General features: G+C 52.6%; 1 protein-coding gene across 2 annotated transcripts in view; it reads left to right on the top strand.

Moving 5' to 3' along the window:
* Nucleotides 1–1550: 1550 nt before the first annotated feature.
* The window catches only part of VWC2 (von Willebrand factor C domain containing 2), a 147754-nt gene continuing 134740 nt past the window's right edge, over nt 1551–14564 (top strand). For both annotated transcript variants that reach the window (XM_087861235.1, XM_045788497.2), the window contains exon 1: nt 1551–2343. In XM_087861235.1, coding sequence (XP_087717361.1) covers nt 1648–2343 — 696 coding nt within the window. In that variant the 5' untranslated portion in view covers nt 1551–1647. The remainder of the gene's footprint in view (nt 2344–14564) is intronic.

A 14564-nucleotide genomic window follows, 5' to 3' on the forward strand; every position in this document is an offset into this window, starting at 1 on the left:
GGGCGGCGCGGGCACTGACGCGAGTTGGGCAGCGCGCTGAGCCAGCCCGCGGAGACGCCCTAGCCGGGTGCACGCGCCGGGCGGAGCGCGCAGGTGGGGCTGCGCTCGCCGCGGTGCGCCCCGCGCGGGTCACCCGCCGGCCGGAGGATGGGTGCCGGCGCCCCGGGACCGCGCCCGCCACTGCTGCCCCCGAGCCCGCCGCGAGCCCGGCGTCCGGCCCGCGCCCTGCGCTCATGTATGTAGGCTGGGCGCCCGCCCCCGGGGCTGAGGGTGCATGTGGGGTGTCTGCACCCAGCGCGCCGGGATGCGCCCAGGGCACCGTTCCACCTTCTCACTGCTCAGGAGGACATCCTCCCGACCCCGACTCCGAGTTTGTAAATGTGGGTGGGTGGTTCGCCCCGGTCTGAGGTCCATCGGGCCGGGGCTGGAAGTGGGCACAGGACACAGTTGTCCCACCTCTACTGGGGGGAGGGGAATTGCACCGGGTTGGGGGTGAAGACCCCCTGGAGCGCGCCGGATGGAGGCGGGGTAGGGTGGAGGGCGAGGTGGAGAGAGGCTGGGTTGCCCGCACCCTGCAGCGTCTAGGGTTCTCTTGGCCCCTTTGGGCGGCAGAAACTTTGGGATCCAGAGAGGCTTTCGGAGATGGGGAGAGTGAGAGGGACTCGCCCCTGCCCTGCGTCCACAGCCTCCCCCACTGCACACCTTGGTGCTGCTTGGGCACTTCTGCTCCACCGCTACGACCCCTTCCTGGGTGAAAGCGATTACGAGCCCAACGTTGCGGCCCGCGCGGGGGTCTCGTATCAACGCTCCCAGTCGCTGAGCGGCTGGCTGGGCACGAGGGGCGGGGGGGTGGGGGTGGGAGTGGGGGCGGGGGACGGTGGAGGAGCCAAAGCCTCCGGAACCCCCGACCCTGCCACCGGAGGTGGTCGGGGACATCCTTCCGAGCTTCGGAGCCTGGGGAGGAGGGCGGGAAAACGGCGTCTGCTCCCTGCACTCGAGGCATTTAAAAAGTTGTTGGAGATGAATCACGGGGTCCTGGGAGCTTTGTTAACCCCCTCCCGCCCCTTTCCCCAAACGCCCTAAGGCAAGCCCGGGAGGGTTTCCCTCCTGTCTTCTTGCATGATCTTCCGTGTCCAACTCCACTGCGGAATTCAATGGGAAAGTGTGGCTAGCACCCAGGGGGGCACATCAGGGCTCCCGGATTATGTGGCTCTATCCGAGTTTTGCAGGGGGGCGCGGGCCCAGCTCGCTGCATTCCCGCAGCTCCGGCTCCGCCACCCGCCCACGGCCGTCCCCACCGCTAATCACGGCCACTAGAGAAACGCAGCCGGCCGGTGTTTCTCCCGGACTTCGCTTCCACGTCCGTCTCCACCATCTATGAGGTCTCAGAAGCCGGCTGGGCACCGACGCTGGGCATGCTGCCCCCGCCCGCGTCGTGCGGCTCGTTAATCTAGAGCGCTGCCGGGGCCGGGCGGCGCGGGGCCGGGTGGGGGCCGGGCGCGCGCGGGCCCCGGGGCTCAGCTGTGCTGCTGTTCTCTCCGCAGGGACGGCGGCTCCCGGCTGGCGGCGGCGCGCCCCCGGGCTGTGAATGCGACTCGCCCCTCGGCCGCGCTCCCCGCCCGCCCGCCCGCCGGGACGTGGTAGGGGATGCCCAGCTCCACTGCGATGGCAGTTGGCGCGCTGTCCAGTTCCCTCCTGGTCACCTGCTGCCTGATGGTGGCTCTGTGCAGTCCGAGCATCCCGCTGGAGAAGCTGGCCCAGGCGCCGGAGCAGCCGGGCCAGGAGAAGCGCGAGCACGCGTCTCGGGACGGCCCGGGGCGGGTGAGCGAGCTCGGGCGCCCCGCGAGGGACGAGGGCGGCAGCGGCCGGGACTGGAAGAGCAAGGGCGGCCGTGGGCTCGCCGGCCGAGAGGCGTGGAGCAAGCAGAAGCAGGCCTGGGCCGCCCAGGGCGGGGGCGCCAAGGCCGGGGACCTGCAGGGCCGGCCCCGTGGGGACACCCCGCAGGGGGAGCCCCCGGCCGCCGCCGCCCAGGACGCGACCGGCCCGGACCTCGCGCCCACGCCCGAGCCGCCCGAGGAGTACGCGTACCCGGACTACCGCGGCAAGGGCTGCGTGGACGAGAGCGGCTTCGTGTATGCCATCGGGGAGAAGTTCGCGCCGGGCCCCTCGGCCTGCCCGTGCCTGTGCACCGAGGAGGGGCCGCTGTGCGCGCAGCCCGAGTGCCCGAGGCTGCACCCGCGCTGCATCCACGTCGACACGAGCCAGTGCTGCCCGCAGTGCAAGGAGAGGAAGAACTACTGCGAGTTCCGGGGCAAGACCTACCAGACTCTGGAGGAGTTCGTGGTAAGAGGCGAGCGCCCGCCGGGCCACTTTGCACCTCCCACCGCGGGGTGAAACCTCTCTGTGCACTATGCGCCCCCACTTTGAAGAAGAGGCGCGTTCTGGTTGTCAGAGGCGGGCAGCGCTGTGCTCGCGTCCCCTCAGCCTGAACTCCCTTTCGGTGCAGAGGTAATCTCTAAAGCAATGTGGCCGATCCACATTCATTCCTTCGGTCTTCGCGTTAAAAGGGTACGGAGAGGGTGAGGCCCCGGGCACGGAAGGGACGGCCCGAACACTTATTGGCTGTACCGTTAATGTTAACCCACTGCTTCTAATTTAAAAATGTTGCCGCTGAAATGCTCAACTTGTTTTCAAACACAGGGTAATTTGCCGTGCCATTTGGGATATATCCTTCAGCTAATAGCTAATTAAGGAAGACTAGTCATATAAATAAGCCATTTCCCTAGATTACGTCTTGGGGTATCATGCAAATGTTCTAAAAAATGAAAAGGGAAAGAAAATGCTTGCTCATTGGATGCCAACACGTAGTGGAGGGCAAGAACCAGAAGCTCAGTTTATGGTTAAAAATTGTTCTGTTTTAGGTGACCACTAGTAACAATATTAAGAGCGCTGGCCATCTCCCGAATGCCTACTGCGTGACAGGCTTGAGGCTGCATTTCCCACGTGCATTGACTTAGTTAAACCTCATACCATGCCATGAGAGAGACTATTATCTATGATCTCCAGTTGATGGAGAAGAGGAAACTGAGGCACAGAATCTTTAAATAACGTGGGGAAGGCAAGGCAGCTGTTAAGAAGCAAACTTGTGTGCCAGGCCAAGTTGTTCTACCCCAAAGTGCCCGCTTTCCCCCTACGCTCTATGTGAAACAAAAGCCCAGCCCCACAGGGGCGCAGGTTTGGATGGAGATGCTGGCCCATGGGAGTGCCAGCCCCTTGGGGAGCTCTGAAAGCCCCGGCCTCTCACTGGTGGCCTGGGCAGAAATGCACAGCTCTCTCTCTCCTGACCCGCCCCCCCAAGGGAGGCTCAACCTATGGCCTTCCTGGAAGTGGCCTTGCCTTGGTACATGGGAGGTTTCCCGGGTGGAGGGGGGGCATCCCTGGGGCCTGCAGTCCCTAAAGCTGAGCAGAGAAGGCAGGTGGCAAGGAATCCTGCCTCCTGCTGGAGTCCCCCAGAACCCAGCCTCTGAGATCTGCACATTCAGGATGTGAGGGCACCAAATGAATTTCAGGACTAAATCCCCAGGGTTGTAGAACCAGAAAGCCAAGAAGGACAGATCTGGAGATAAGTATAGAAACAATGCTGGGATTTAGAGTCAGGGAACATGTGTGTCTGTCCTGGCTTTGCCACTAACCAGCTACACGACAGCGACAAAGCATTTGTCCCCTCTGGGGTTCTTTTTCCTCATCTGCAAGCTAAGGGGCCCGCTAAGGCTTGTGGCAGCTGTCCCAACCTGATGCCCGGAGTGCATCTCCAGGCCCACCTGGTTAACACAGTAGTTCCCTCTGGCCCCTTGGAGAGACAAACGCATTTGTCGAGAAACTCAGATGGACCAGGCCCTGACCATAGGCCATGAGCGAGTAGGAACCCTGTCCTCAAAATGCTCTCTGACTAGTGGGAAGCTGGGCCCATGTCTCTCCAGATGTTACGGTGCGGGGGCAGAGGTCCTGGCGAAACCCAGAGGAGGGACCTTCCCTGTTGGCCTGGGGCAGGGCTGTAGGCATGGGTCCAGCAAAATAAATCTCCTGAGTGTTAGGCTCGTAAGAAAATCTAGGAGTTAATAACAAATGCAAGCCATTCGTTTTTAACTAATCACATTTGTTGTTTGCACTGTATGTAGTTTTATAGTCCTTTCTTAAAAGAGTCTCGTGGAGTTGGCTGAGGAGTTATTGCATTTTTGATCTAGAAAGCCAGAGCACATCACAGGGTGGCCATTATCTGCCTGAGATGCAGACGGGAGAGTTCGAACTTCTGTTTTCGTAACTCACCACTAACTGCTAGCTGCCGGGAAGCTGCCTTCACGTGCAGGGAAAGGGGGGGGGGAGTTATTTGATTCCTGTTTTCAAAAATTGGTGATCAGTACGTAGACTGTGTTTCAGACTCTGGAGACGGGAGACATTAGAGCAACAAACGGGAGATTGGCACGCTTATCATCTTGAGAAGAATTAAGATAGCAGTGAACCTGTGTTTAGAGTATGAAGTGCATCTTTCCTCTTCCAGCCACACTTCATTGTTAACTTTCATCCAATCATTACCAGCTGCTAGGGTGTACACGTGCATGAATGTTGCCCAGCTGCTACACATGTTTGATTACAGGCTTGCTCCTGCAATATGTACAACTTCGTAGTGATTTCAGTCCCGTACGTTGTACATATCATGCTCCTTCGTTTCTCCTACCGTCAGGAAAATTCTGGGCATTTCCCAAAGTCACTGTGGCTTTGTGCAAGTCATTTCGTGTCTGTGGTTTTGTTTCCTTCCATGCACAAGGGAGGATGTAGCACTTTGTTGGGGGTGTCAGAAGGATGACCTAGAAAGGCGTTAGGGTCGGCAGGGAGCCCGGGGGGTCTGTGGGTTGCAGGCCTGCAGAATTGTGGTGCTGAGCGCCAGGGCACAACCACTGTTCACATGCCTGCTCGGGGTATTCTGGGCTTCGGAGAGAGAGCCACTGGAGTCTGTGGTTTGCATAGCACAGCACCTGGAGAGTGGAAAAGGAAAACATTTGCTGTCTGAAGCTCTTCGCTCTTCTCTGAAGAAGATGTAGTTGACATGGAGGTTGTGGGTATAGTAGGGTCCTGCTTGGGGTGCTGTTTACTATAGCAAGGAGGGAGGTGACAAGGAGGCCAGCTCCGGGCCTCCTTCCCTGGGAGGCACGCAAGCACCTAAGCCATCTGCTCTCTGCCTCCCGAGAGAGGCGAAGCTCCCACTAGAGGCTGGCTGCTCACTGTGGGCATCTGAGGAGCGGTTGGAACTGTACTTCTCGCCCCGTGCCTGTGAAGTGCGTTTGGTCCCATGGAGGGTTCAGCCTCTCCCCATCATCCGGTGCTTCTCTTTCTTGGGCACGTGGCTCCCTGCCCAGTTTTCACAGTCAATTCCATCTTTTCCTTTCTCTCCGAGCCCCCTACCCCATTTCCTCACAGTCCCCTTTCCTCACAGCCTGGTTGATCTCAGCCAGATGTCAGCAGAAGACCTCACTCAGTGCTTCCACGGAATCCCACGAGGCTGCTAGTAATAATTAAAGTCGTATCTGCATTTTCTGGGGATGTTTGCAACTTAATTTGTATATGCAAATAAAACCATAGTTACTAGTGGAATTTTCTCCACTGCCTCTCAAATTATACCAAGTATCCTGTTCATCACCTTGGACCAGCAGGTATGTGACTTTGAATAAGGAAACCTGTCTGTTGGTTTATACTTTTTATACCTGACTGGTATTTTCATGTGCTGTCTGCTTCCTAGGGTCTGTTCATCCACTAGGGTTGCCATAACAGAGAACCACAGACCAGGCGGCTTAAACAATACAGATTTATTGAGTCACAGTCCTCCAGGCTGCAAGTCCGAGATCAAGGGGTAGGCAGGGCTGGTTCCTTCTGAGGCCCCTCTCCTGGGTGTGCAGACGGCTGCCTTCTCCCTGTGTCCTCACTAGGTCCTTCCTCTGCATGTCTGTGTCTAATCTTCTTATAAGGACACATGTGTCCTCCTCATATCAGATTGGGGCCCACCTGTATGACCTCATTTTAACTTAATTTTCTCGGTTAAGACCCTGTCTCAGAATACAGTCACATTGGAAGGTACCGGGGGTTAGCACTCGAACATGTAAATTTGGGACGGAGGACACGATCCAGGCTGTAACGTAGCTCTTACAAGTGTCAGAGGCCAGAGTTGACCTCACATGCATGAGCCTAAGGAGATACAAGGAATGTGGGGTGGGGGTGGGGGAGGCTTCACCAGCAAGTGTGACTGAAGAAAGAAAGAAGGCCCAAAGTGATTGGTGATAACTCGGAGCCCGTGAAGCTGAGTCAGGCAGCTTCTGTGTGTCTTCCATTCTGAAGGCTGCGTTAGGAACTACTGTACTACGTATGTCGATGGACCCATGCATCACATACAACCAGTGGGTGGCTCTTAGGGGCTCTGTGCAGCAGTTTCAAATTCGCTCCCGATGGCTACCAGGTGGGCCAACAGCAACCCAAATTTGGAATTTACATTTTGAGCAGCAAAAGAAGTCGTTCTCCTCGTGGGGGTGTCTGGATCCCCTTGGGGACCGTAAAGTTAGAAGGGGGGTCTGCAAGTTTGTTTCCGGGTTTCATAGAACTCACTCCATTTATATGACCATTTTGGCTGGTGCGACACCACTTCAGTCTGTCCACACGGCTCCCGTAGTGATCAGGGGCTCTGATTGGCAATTGTGTTGGTCTTTGAAGAAAAAAGGAAACTGAATTATTAATAAGCACTGCTTTCTTGATTCTTTCAAAGCATGAGGCCTGTGGAACAGGAGGCGGCTGGATGGAGACCCACTAGTGCAGGGACATGGGGCCACTGGGTGAACCCAGGCTCTCCCAAGGCGTCAGTGTCTGACCTGAGATTAGCCCTGCTGCAGAATCTCATTTCCAGAAGTTCAGTAATGAAAAAAAATTCTTCCATGAAATTCGGAATCAAAAGCTTCATCTAAGTAGATCTCTGTTGCAGTTACGAAAAGGTGCTAGCAGAGAGAAAGACACATTCGCCACGTTTTTCACTTCCACGGTGTTTATGTTCTTTTGGCTGATGTCACTTAACAGAAAGCAATACTGTTATTATTTACCTTTGCGAAGAAAACTGAGTCAAGCTGTGTAAAGCTACTGTTCTTTTTGTTTTTTTAAAGATTTTTTTTTTTTTTTTGAGAGGCACCTGGGTGGCTTAGTTGTTAAGCGTCTGCCTTGGGCTCAGGGCGTGATCCCTGAGTTCTGGGATTGAGCCCCGCGTCAGGCTCCTGTGCTGGGAGCCTGCTTCTTCCTCTCCCACTCCCCCTGCTTGTGTTCCCTCTCTCGCTGGCTGTCTCTCTCTCAAATAAATAAATACAATCTCACCAAAAAACCCTCTTTTTTTTTTAAAGATTTTATTTATTTATTGGACAGAGAGAGACAGCCAGCGAGAGAGGGAACATAAGCAAGGGGAGTGGGAGAGGGAGACGCAGGCTTCCCGCCGAGCAGGGAGCCTGATGAGGGGCTCCATCCCAGGACCCTGAGATCGCGCCCTGAGCCGAAGGCGCCCCTAGAGCTACCGTTCTGAAGTTAGCCTGATGCTCGTCCTGTTGCTACTTCTGAGTTTGTTTTGGTTTCGAGTCAGATTTTCTAAATTCTGGACTTCTCAGCTTCTGCCTGTCTGTCTAAAGCCATTTAAACAGTAACAGTTTTTTGTTTACCCTAATTGCTTTTTAAAAAGATTTTTATTTATTTATTTGAGAGAGAGACAGAACACCTGCACACTTGAGCGGGGGAGGGGCACAGGCAGAGAGAGAAACAGACTCCCCACTGAGCAGGGAGTCTGATGTGGCGATTGATCCCAGGACCCTGAGGTCTTGACCTGAGCCAGAGGCTGATGCTTAACCACAGAGCCACCAGGCACCCCTAAACAGAGTTTTGTGAAAGGGGGAAGTCCATACGCTTTCTCCGGAACTTTCAGATGTGGTCAGATGTTGATCGTTAAGATTCCACACAGTTAAGTAACTTGATCAAAATCATGGGCTTGGTAAATGCTGGAAGCAGGATCTGCGTCCTGGACTGTGGCACACTGATAATTGTGTGCTTCCAAGTGCACCATCTTACGTCCATGACCAAACGGTGATATATGGTATCTTGTGTGTGACTGAGAGAACTCTGGGTACTGGAAGAAGGGAAAGCTCCTACAGGTTCAGAGCACCTGCCCTACATTTGTGTCCAATAAATACTGGGTTAACTTGGCCAAGTGTTTATTTATGTGGATTCATGCTACATTTGACTCAGGCCATCTAGGACAAAGTAAATATCCGTGCCCTTCATAGTATGACATCTTGAGTTGGAATGAGAACAGAGCATTGAATTCCAGGAGCTCCTTGAGGACAAGGGGAAGTATTCCAGTGGACAGCGGACAGAAGAGTAGATCTGCAGACACGGGCAAGAACCCAGACCTTATCAAACCCACAGCAGGCTGCCTGTGGCCCAAAGCCAAATCCAGCCCAAGGAGGTTCACCACACATGAGACGTTTGTTTGACTAGTACAGATAGTTAACAAATGAGACATTCGTCTATATACCCAGATTGCCAATTTGCTGTCAAAGTGGAATGATTCCCAAATGGCAGCCATCTGCCAGAGCTGTGCTGGGCTGCTTCTTTCGAAGGGCATTTGCCCTTCAGCTGACCACATCCCCACTTGGCATGACTGACCCATGGTCCTACAGCCGCATGGCTTTGGAATGCCTCTGTGGTCACAGGGGAGAGACATCACCTTAGGAGCCCAGATCTCATGCTATCATGTTCCACCCCTTCAATTTGAGTGGAGTGTCAGCATCTTCTAGAACTTCGAGGTCAGAGTACTTACCATCTAAAGATGTCTGTGTGGGGGTGAAGGCTCCAACCTATGAACTTCCTGTTGCATTCTTGAGTCCCTGAGCAATTCTCAGACCTTGTTTCCCAGCGGTATGGAGTGGAGAGTATCCTGATTATCTCTCCATTTATGGAAAGTCAGTGAAATATATGAGAAAACAATCTGAACCTATGAATCTCTGAACAAATTAAAAAACAAAAACAAAAAAAGCCTGCAGCTAGGTCAGTGTGGTTTCTAGGGGGTCCTGTTGAGTGTGCATCTTGTCGGAGACGACTACCCCCGGCAGGCTGTTTGGTCCCTGGGAAGACTTCCTGTAGAGGCTCGTCATCGGGGGGGGGGGGCTCTCTGCGGCTTGTCCAAACGTATTTCCTCGGTGGATGGCATCTCCGACTCGGATAAATCCCAACAAAAATCTATTCTTGCTTTTTTTAATTCAAAAAAAATTTTTTTTGGACAAATGGTTGCCAAGCATTGGACAAGATGCTAGAGACATAATGGCAGGCTTTGGAGTGTGTCCAGTAAACAGGCAGTGACCCGAGAGCGTGTGATGGGCTGCGAGGACCATCATGGGGCTCTGCAGGGTACGCAGGGAGAAACTGCCCACCTAGACTCTGTGGCTGATGGTTTGTTTTTAAATGACCGAGCAATCCTGGGGCAGGTGTCTGGGGAAGAGATAAGAGTCTGTCTCAAATAGAACAGTTGTGAGTTTGGGTAGAGGTTACGGTTTTCCACCCCAGCCTACATACCCTATAGCCATCCTTCGTGGTATGGTTCTGACCACATAGCTGGAAATCCTTTTTTTTTGCTGCTTCTGTTCCAAGCCTGAGATCCTGCCAGCTGGATTTCACTTCTCATTCTATTTCTGTCGGGCACTGGGGTGCGGCCAGGACATGGAGTGCCTTTCGAATCTGCAGAAAAGGATGATGTCAGGCATCTGCCCATGGCCCTGTGAGTTCTCTCGGAAGCCCTAGGCCTGTAGAAAGGCATAAGGATGGAAAATTAAGATGCCACATGGCTCTGAGCATTTCCAGAAATGATTTTGCTTTAAACATGGTGAGACCACTGCTTGCCTGGCAATATGGAAGAATGATAGCCTGAAAACCTACCACTTACCAAACTCTTGAAATTCCAGATTTCATATAAAACACATTTTCTTAAAAGCACAGCTGAAATGGGAAAAAAAAAAAAAAAAGAGAGAAATTAATCCCTGGAGGTAGACTCAAGAGAGGAAAGTCAGCCTTGCAGTCAGCCTTGCAGTCATTGGAGAGCGTCCCCTGATGCCTGGGTCCCAGGCCCTGGGTACTCGTGGCCAGGCTGGGGCACATGACAAGCCCAGGGCCCCAAGGGGAGAGCATCAGATCAGGATGTGTCTCATAAGGCTGTGATCCCCTGAAGAGCATGTCCTGCAAGGGGACAGTGCAGACAGACCACCCCAGATGGGCCTCAGGGCTAAGTAGAGCTGACAGTTTTGCGCTGAGTATTTGCTGTCTCTAGTGCATGCACTCTCTTATGAGCATGAAGCCCATATGCATGCTTCCCTGAGTGGTCCAAAAAGTCCAGATGGGATATTTTTGTTTAAAGGGGCCACAGGTATCTGACAGAAGCAAATGCTCCCAGGAGGAATGCACACTTCACCCAGGCTGCAAAGTACCCCCACAGATAGTGTTCCAAGGAATGCGACAACAGAATGAAAATTACACACAAGGAGTGGAGTCAAAAGCAAGGGTCCGCTGAGACCAGCATAGTCCGATAAGACCCAGATGTTGAGATATAAACAAGACTACTTAATATGCAAAAATATATATGTTGAAATAAACTGTGTGGGTAAACAAAACAAGCATATTCCCAATGCTAGTCAGCTTTGACAAGGAGTCAGGTAGAAGTTGTATGAAAGAATGATCCAATAGTTTGAATGAATATTCAGTGGGAGGTTCAACAGCACATCAGGTAGTTTATGGGACAATTCAGCAAACCAGCAGACAGATTTAAAGAAGTCACCCAGGGTGAAACACAGATGCACAGACGGATCATAGGGAGGAGATGTTTTGATACGTGAGGACGGGGAGAGAAGATTTAATATGGATCAGATCAGAATTCTGGAAGGGGTAGTAGGGAATAGGGAGAGAAATGAGGGGATAGTGTCCCAGACATTCTACTTGAAAGACTGCTATTTGTGGATTCGGGAATCCCCACGAATCTAAAGAAAGATAAACAAAAGGACATCCTGCCCCCTAGCCATATCCTAGTGAGATGGCAGAACAGCCAAGACAAAAGATTTTCAGAGCAGCCAGAAAGAAAAGACTTGACCTGCAAAACAACAGTAACTATGGGCACGGCTGACTTCTTGTCAACAGTAGAAGACCCCAAACAGAAGAGGAACATCTTTAAAGAGCAAAGAGAAAAGAAGAGTTAATTCAATTTATGTATCCAGCAAAACTATCCTTCAGGAAGGAGCCTGAATGAAGATATTTTTATTTTTTAAGATTGCATTTAGTTATTTATTTAGAGAGTATGAGTGGGGAAGGGACAGAGGGAGAGAGAGAGAATCCCAAGTAGACTCACAACCTCGAGATCACGAGCTGAGCCAAAATCAGGAGTCGGATGCTTAACCAAATGAGCCACCCAGGCGTCCCGATCGAAGATACTTTTAAACAAAAATAGAGCATGCCATCAAACAGACTGTTACTGAAAGAACTTCAAAATGCAGTGCAAAGGATGAAATTCAGGAAGGAGGAACAGGACCCTGGAAGCTAAGCCACAGTCAAGAAGGAATGGAAGAAAACTTATTGCTCACTGAAGTGTAGACCAGTGGTTCTCAACTGGGGGTCATGTTGAGGGGACATTTACAATGTATGGGGACATTTTTGGTTGTCATAACTGGGCGCGGTTGGGAGGCCACTGAGGCCCAGCGAGTAGAGGCCAGACATGCTGCCAAAGTCCTGCGGGATGCAGAGTATCCCCTGACAACCAAAGTCAGGAGTGCTGACGTGGAACACCCCGACTGTAGACTACCTAAGGAAGGGGTGGTCTCCAGGCTGAATTTTGAGTTGGGAACTTTATCCTTGAACAAACAGGAATGCCATTATATATAACTAAATGTTCTTGAAAAAATTTATTATGGGGGTCCCAGCTAGCTCAGCTTTAGGCTGAATCATGCCATAAGTGAGCAGTTCCAAAGGTCCCTCCTACTTTCCAGGGCTGTTGGTCAAGGCACCACCAAGCTCCCATCACCTGTGGGTGCTTTTTCCTGCCCTTCCAGTGATCACATTCAGGTCACTTCAAGGTTATATTCCCCTCTTGCTTGGCTCTCGGTACCTGTGGTCCCCTAGGTAGCTCAGAAGTAAATAGTATTGTCTCTATCAAAATCTACCAGATGGACCCATCCTTCCATATGGTCCCTTTGCTCTTCCCATAGGTTGACAGCCTACACTAATGTATTTCCCTCGTTCAGCTTTAAAAACAATTTCTTACTTATATTTTACTTTCAAATCTCATGTGACTTTGGAAAAGGTATCTCAATATCTCCGTAGAGGCTTAAAGCAGACAAAATTTGTTAATTCCTGTTCAGGAGTCAGAAGGGATAGCTGTGCACAGCTTGTCACACTCTTGAATAGTTGACAGTTATGTTCTGGGGATACAGAGCCCTCGGCCAGTGGACAGGCTGTCATGGTGGCATCTCTGTCCCCACAGCCACAGTGCAGGGAGTCCTCAGGTGGGCAGGATGCCAGCAGTCTCTTGTCTCATAGGGCAAGTCTGCCCTGCGCACCTGTGCCTCAGTCCGCTGGTGGCTTTGCCATGTCACACACGCAGACATGTCGGGTGCGTAGGTTGGAACAGAAAGAAATCTGACAAGGCCACTGCCTTTCCGCGGCCCTGTGTGGAGCAAGGGACGCAGGCAGCCTGAGGCACGAGCTGGGCTCTGATGTCAGCCTCTTGGCTCAGGTTACCTCCTGCTGACGGCCGAGTTCCCCTCTGGTCCTCGTGCCCTCCAGGACGCCAAGGAAGAAAGCTCTTCTTGCTCTTGGTGACAGCAAGGGGAAGCTGGCAGAACTTCATGGTCAGCCCTCGGGCACCATGCCACCTGTGCCTGAGCCCAGAGAATGCTTCTTGTGAGAGAGCCCTGCGGTGTCTTCTTCACCCAAACCAAAAACCCCACGGAGAGGGACTTCATTAACTGGAGAAACGGCTGTCAGTGCCCTGTTGTAATTCCAGGATCCTTTGGAAGAGGCTCAGCTTCAGGAAGAATGCGGGGCCAAAGGTGTGAGCCGACAGTGCCCGCTGGCCCGGGCTCAGGCCACAGGCCAGCACCTTCCGGGTAATTGGCAGCTGACAGACACTGAACAGAGTTTCAAGGCTGCCAGACTCTGACCTCAGATGCTGTCCAGACAGGTGTCTGTGTGGCCACCTGACAGTTGGGGAGTGTGAGCCCTGTTACTGGAGCCTGGCCAGCTTTGGGCAGAGGAAATGGACACAATCCTTTGGTCGTCTTCATTCCTCCCCACTGAAGATGAGCGTTATTAAGTGTCATCTCAAATGAGGAATGCCAAAATGAGCAACGTGGTTTAGCTTTCTTCTGGCATGTGTGTGTGTTCGTGTGCGTGTGTGTGTGTTGGGACAAGTATGCCCCTTGGTTTCAGTGATTTGTTTCTTTCAAGTTTGTCACAGTCCCCACCACTCCCTATTGTGCACTTGTTTACCACCTTGTTTCCTTACCTGACATGCCCCTGAAAAAATTTGAGTTTATAATCCTAGAGAGAACTGATCCCATGTCAGGCCCTCATACCCACTTTTTAAAAGCCTACTCTTTGGAAGACATTTGATTTTAATCCTTTATGAAGGAAGGACCAAGCTCTCTGTTTCTTTCTCTCAGGGATTACATCTCTTTCACCCCTCACTCTAACTCTAAAACAAGAGGGTTTCGATCTTCTCATTGTCAACACAGAAGAGTTTGGCTTTAAGGACATTTTTCACAGGGACATTATTGACCCAGTCTATGCCCAGGTAGGGTTAGAGCCCAATTAGGACTGTGTCCCTTCTATTAAGGGTTTAGTTTAGGAATCTGTGAATGAGCAGAATACCTACTAAAGTAACTCCATCAAGATCTCAACATCACCTGCTCCTGGGGTGGGAGGACAGGGGCCTCCTGTGGTTCCTGCTGCCTGTGGTCATGGCTCCTCCTCTCTCCTTGCCCTGCTCTGTGTGCAGAGGGCCAGGGGCTGGCCCATTGTGAGCACGCATGTGCCTCCAGACGGATGCTGGCTGGGAGTCCGACACCAGGGTGCCAAGGGGATCTGGTTCTGTTGAGGCTCCAAGATGGCCACCTTCTTCGTGCGTCCTCCCACGGTGGAGAGAAAGTCCAAAGTGATCGCCAGGCTCTTCCTTTCCTTCGAAGGGCACTAATCCCACCTTGGGGCCCTAGCCTCCTGACCGCAGCTCGTAACATCCCCACCCCCTAATATCATCCCATTGGGGGTGAAGGCTCCAACCTATGAACTCTGGGGGGACACAAACATGCAGGAGGCCGGCATACTTTCGGCTGCCTCTGATCTGACCGTGTAATCTGTCAGGTCGGGGCATTCCAGAATGTTCCCCAGGTCTGGATCTTTAGCCCAGAAGGAATAATCTTCCTCATTTTTGTCTTAGCCACTCAACTGTTGGCCGTGGAGTG

Source organism: Ursus americanus, chromosome 3, assembly GCF_024610735.1.
Source record: "Ursus americanus isolate L20-20 chromosome 3, mUrsAme1.1.p, whole genome shotgun sequence".
Classification (NCBI taxonomy): Eukaryota; Metazoa; Chordata; class Mammalia; order Carnivora; family Ursidae; genus Ursus; species Ursus americanus.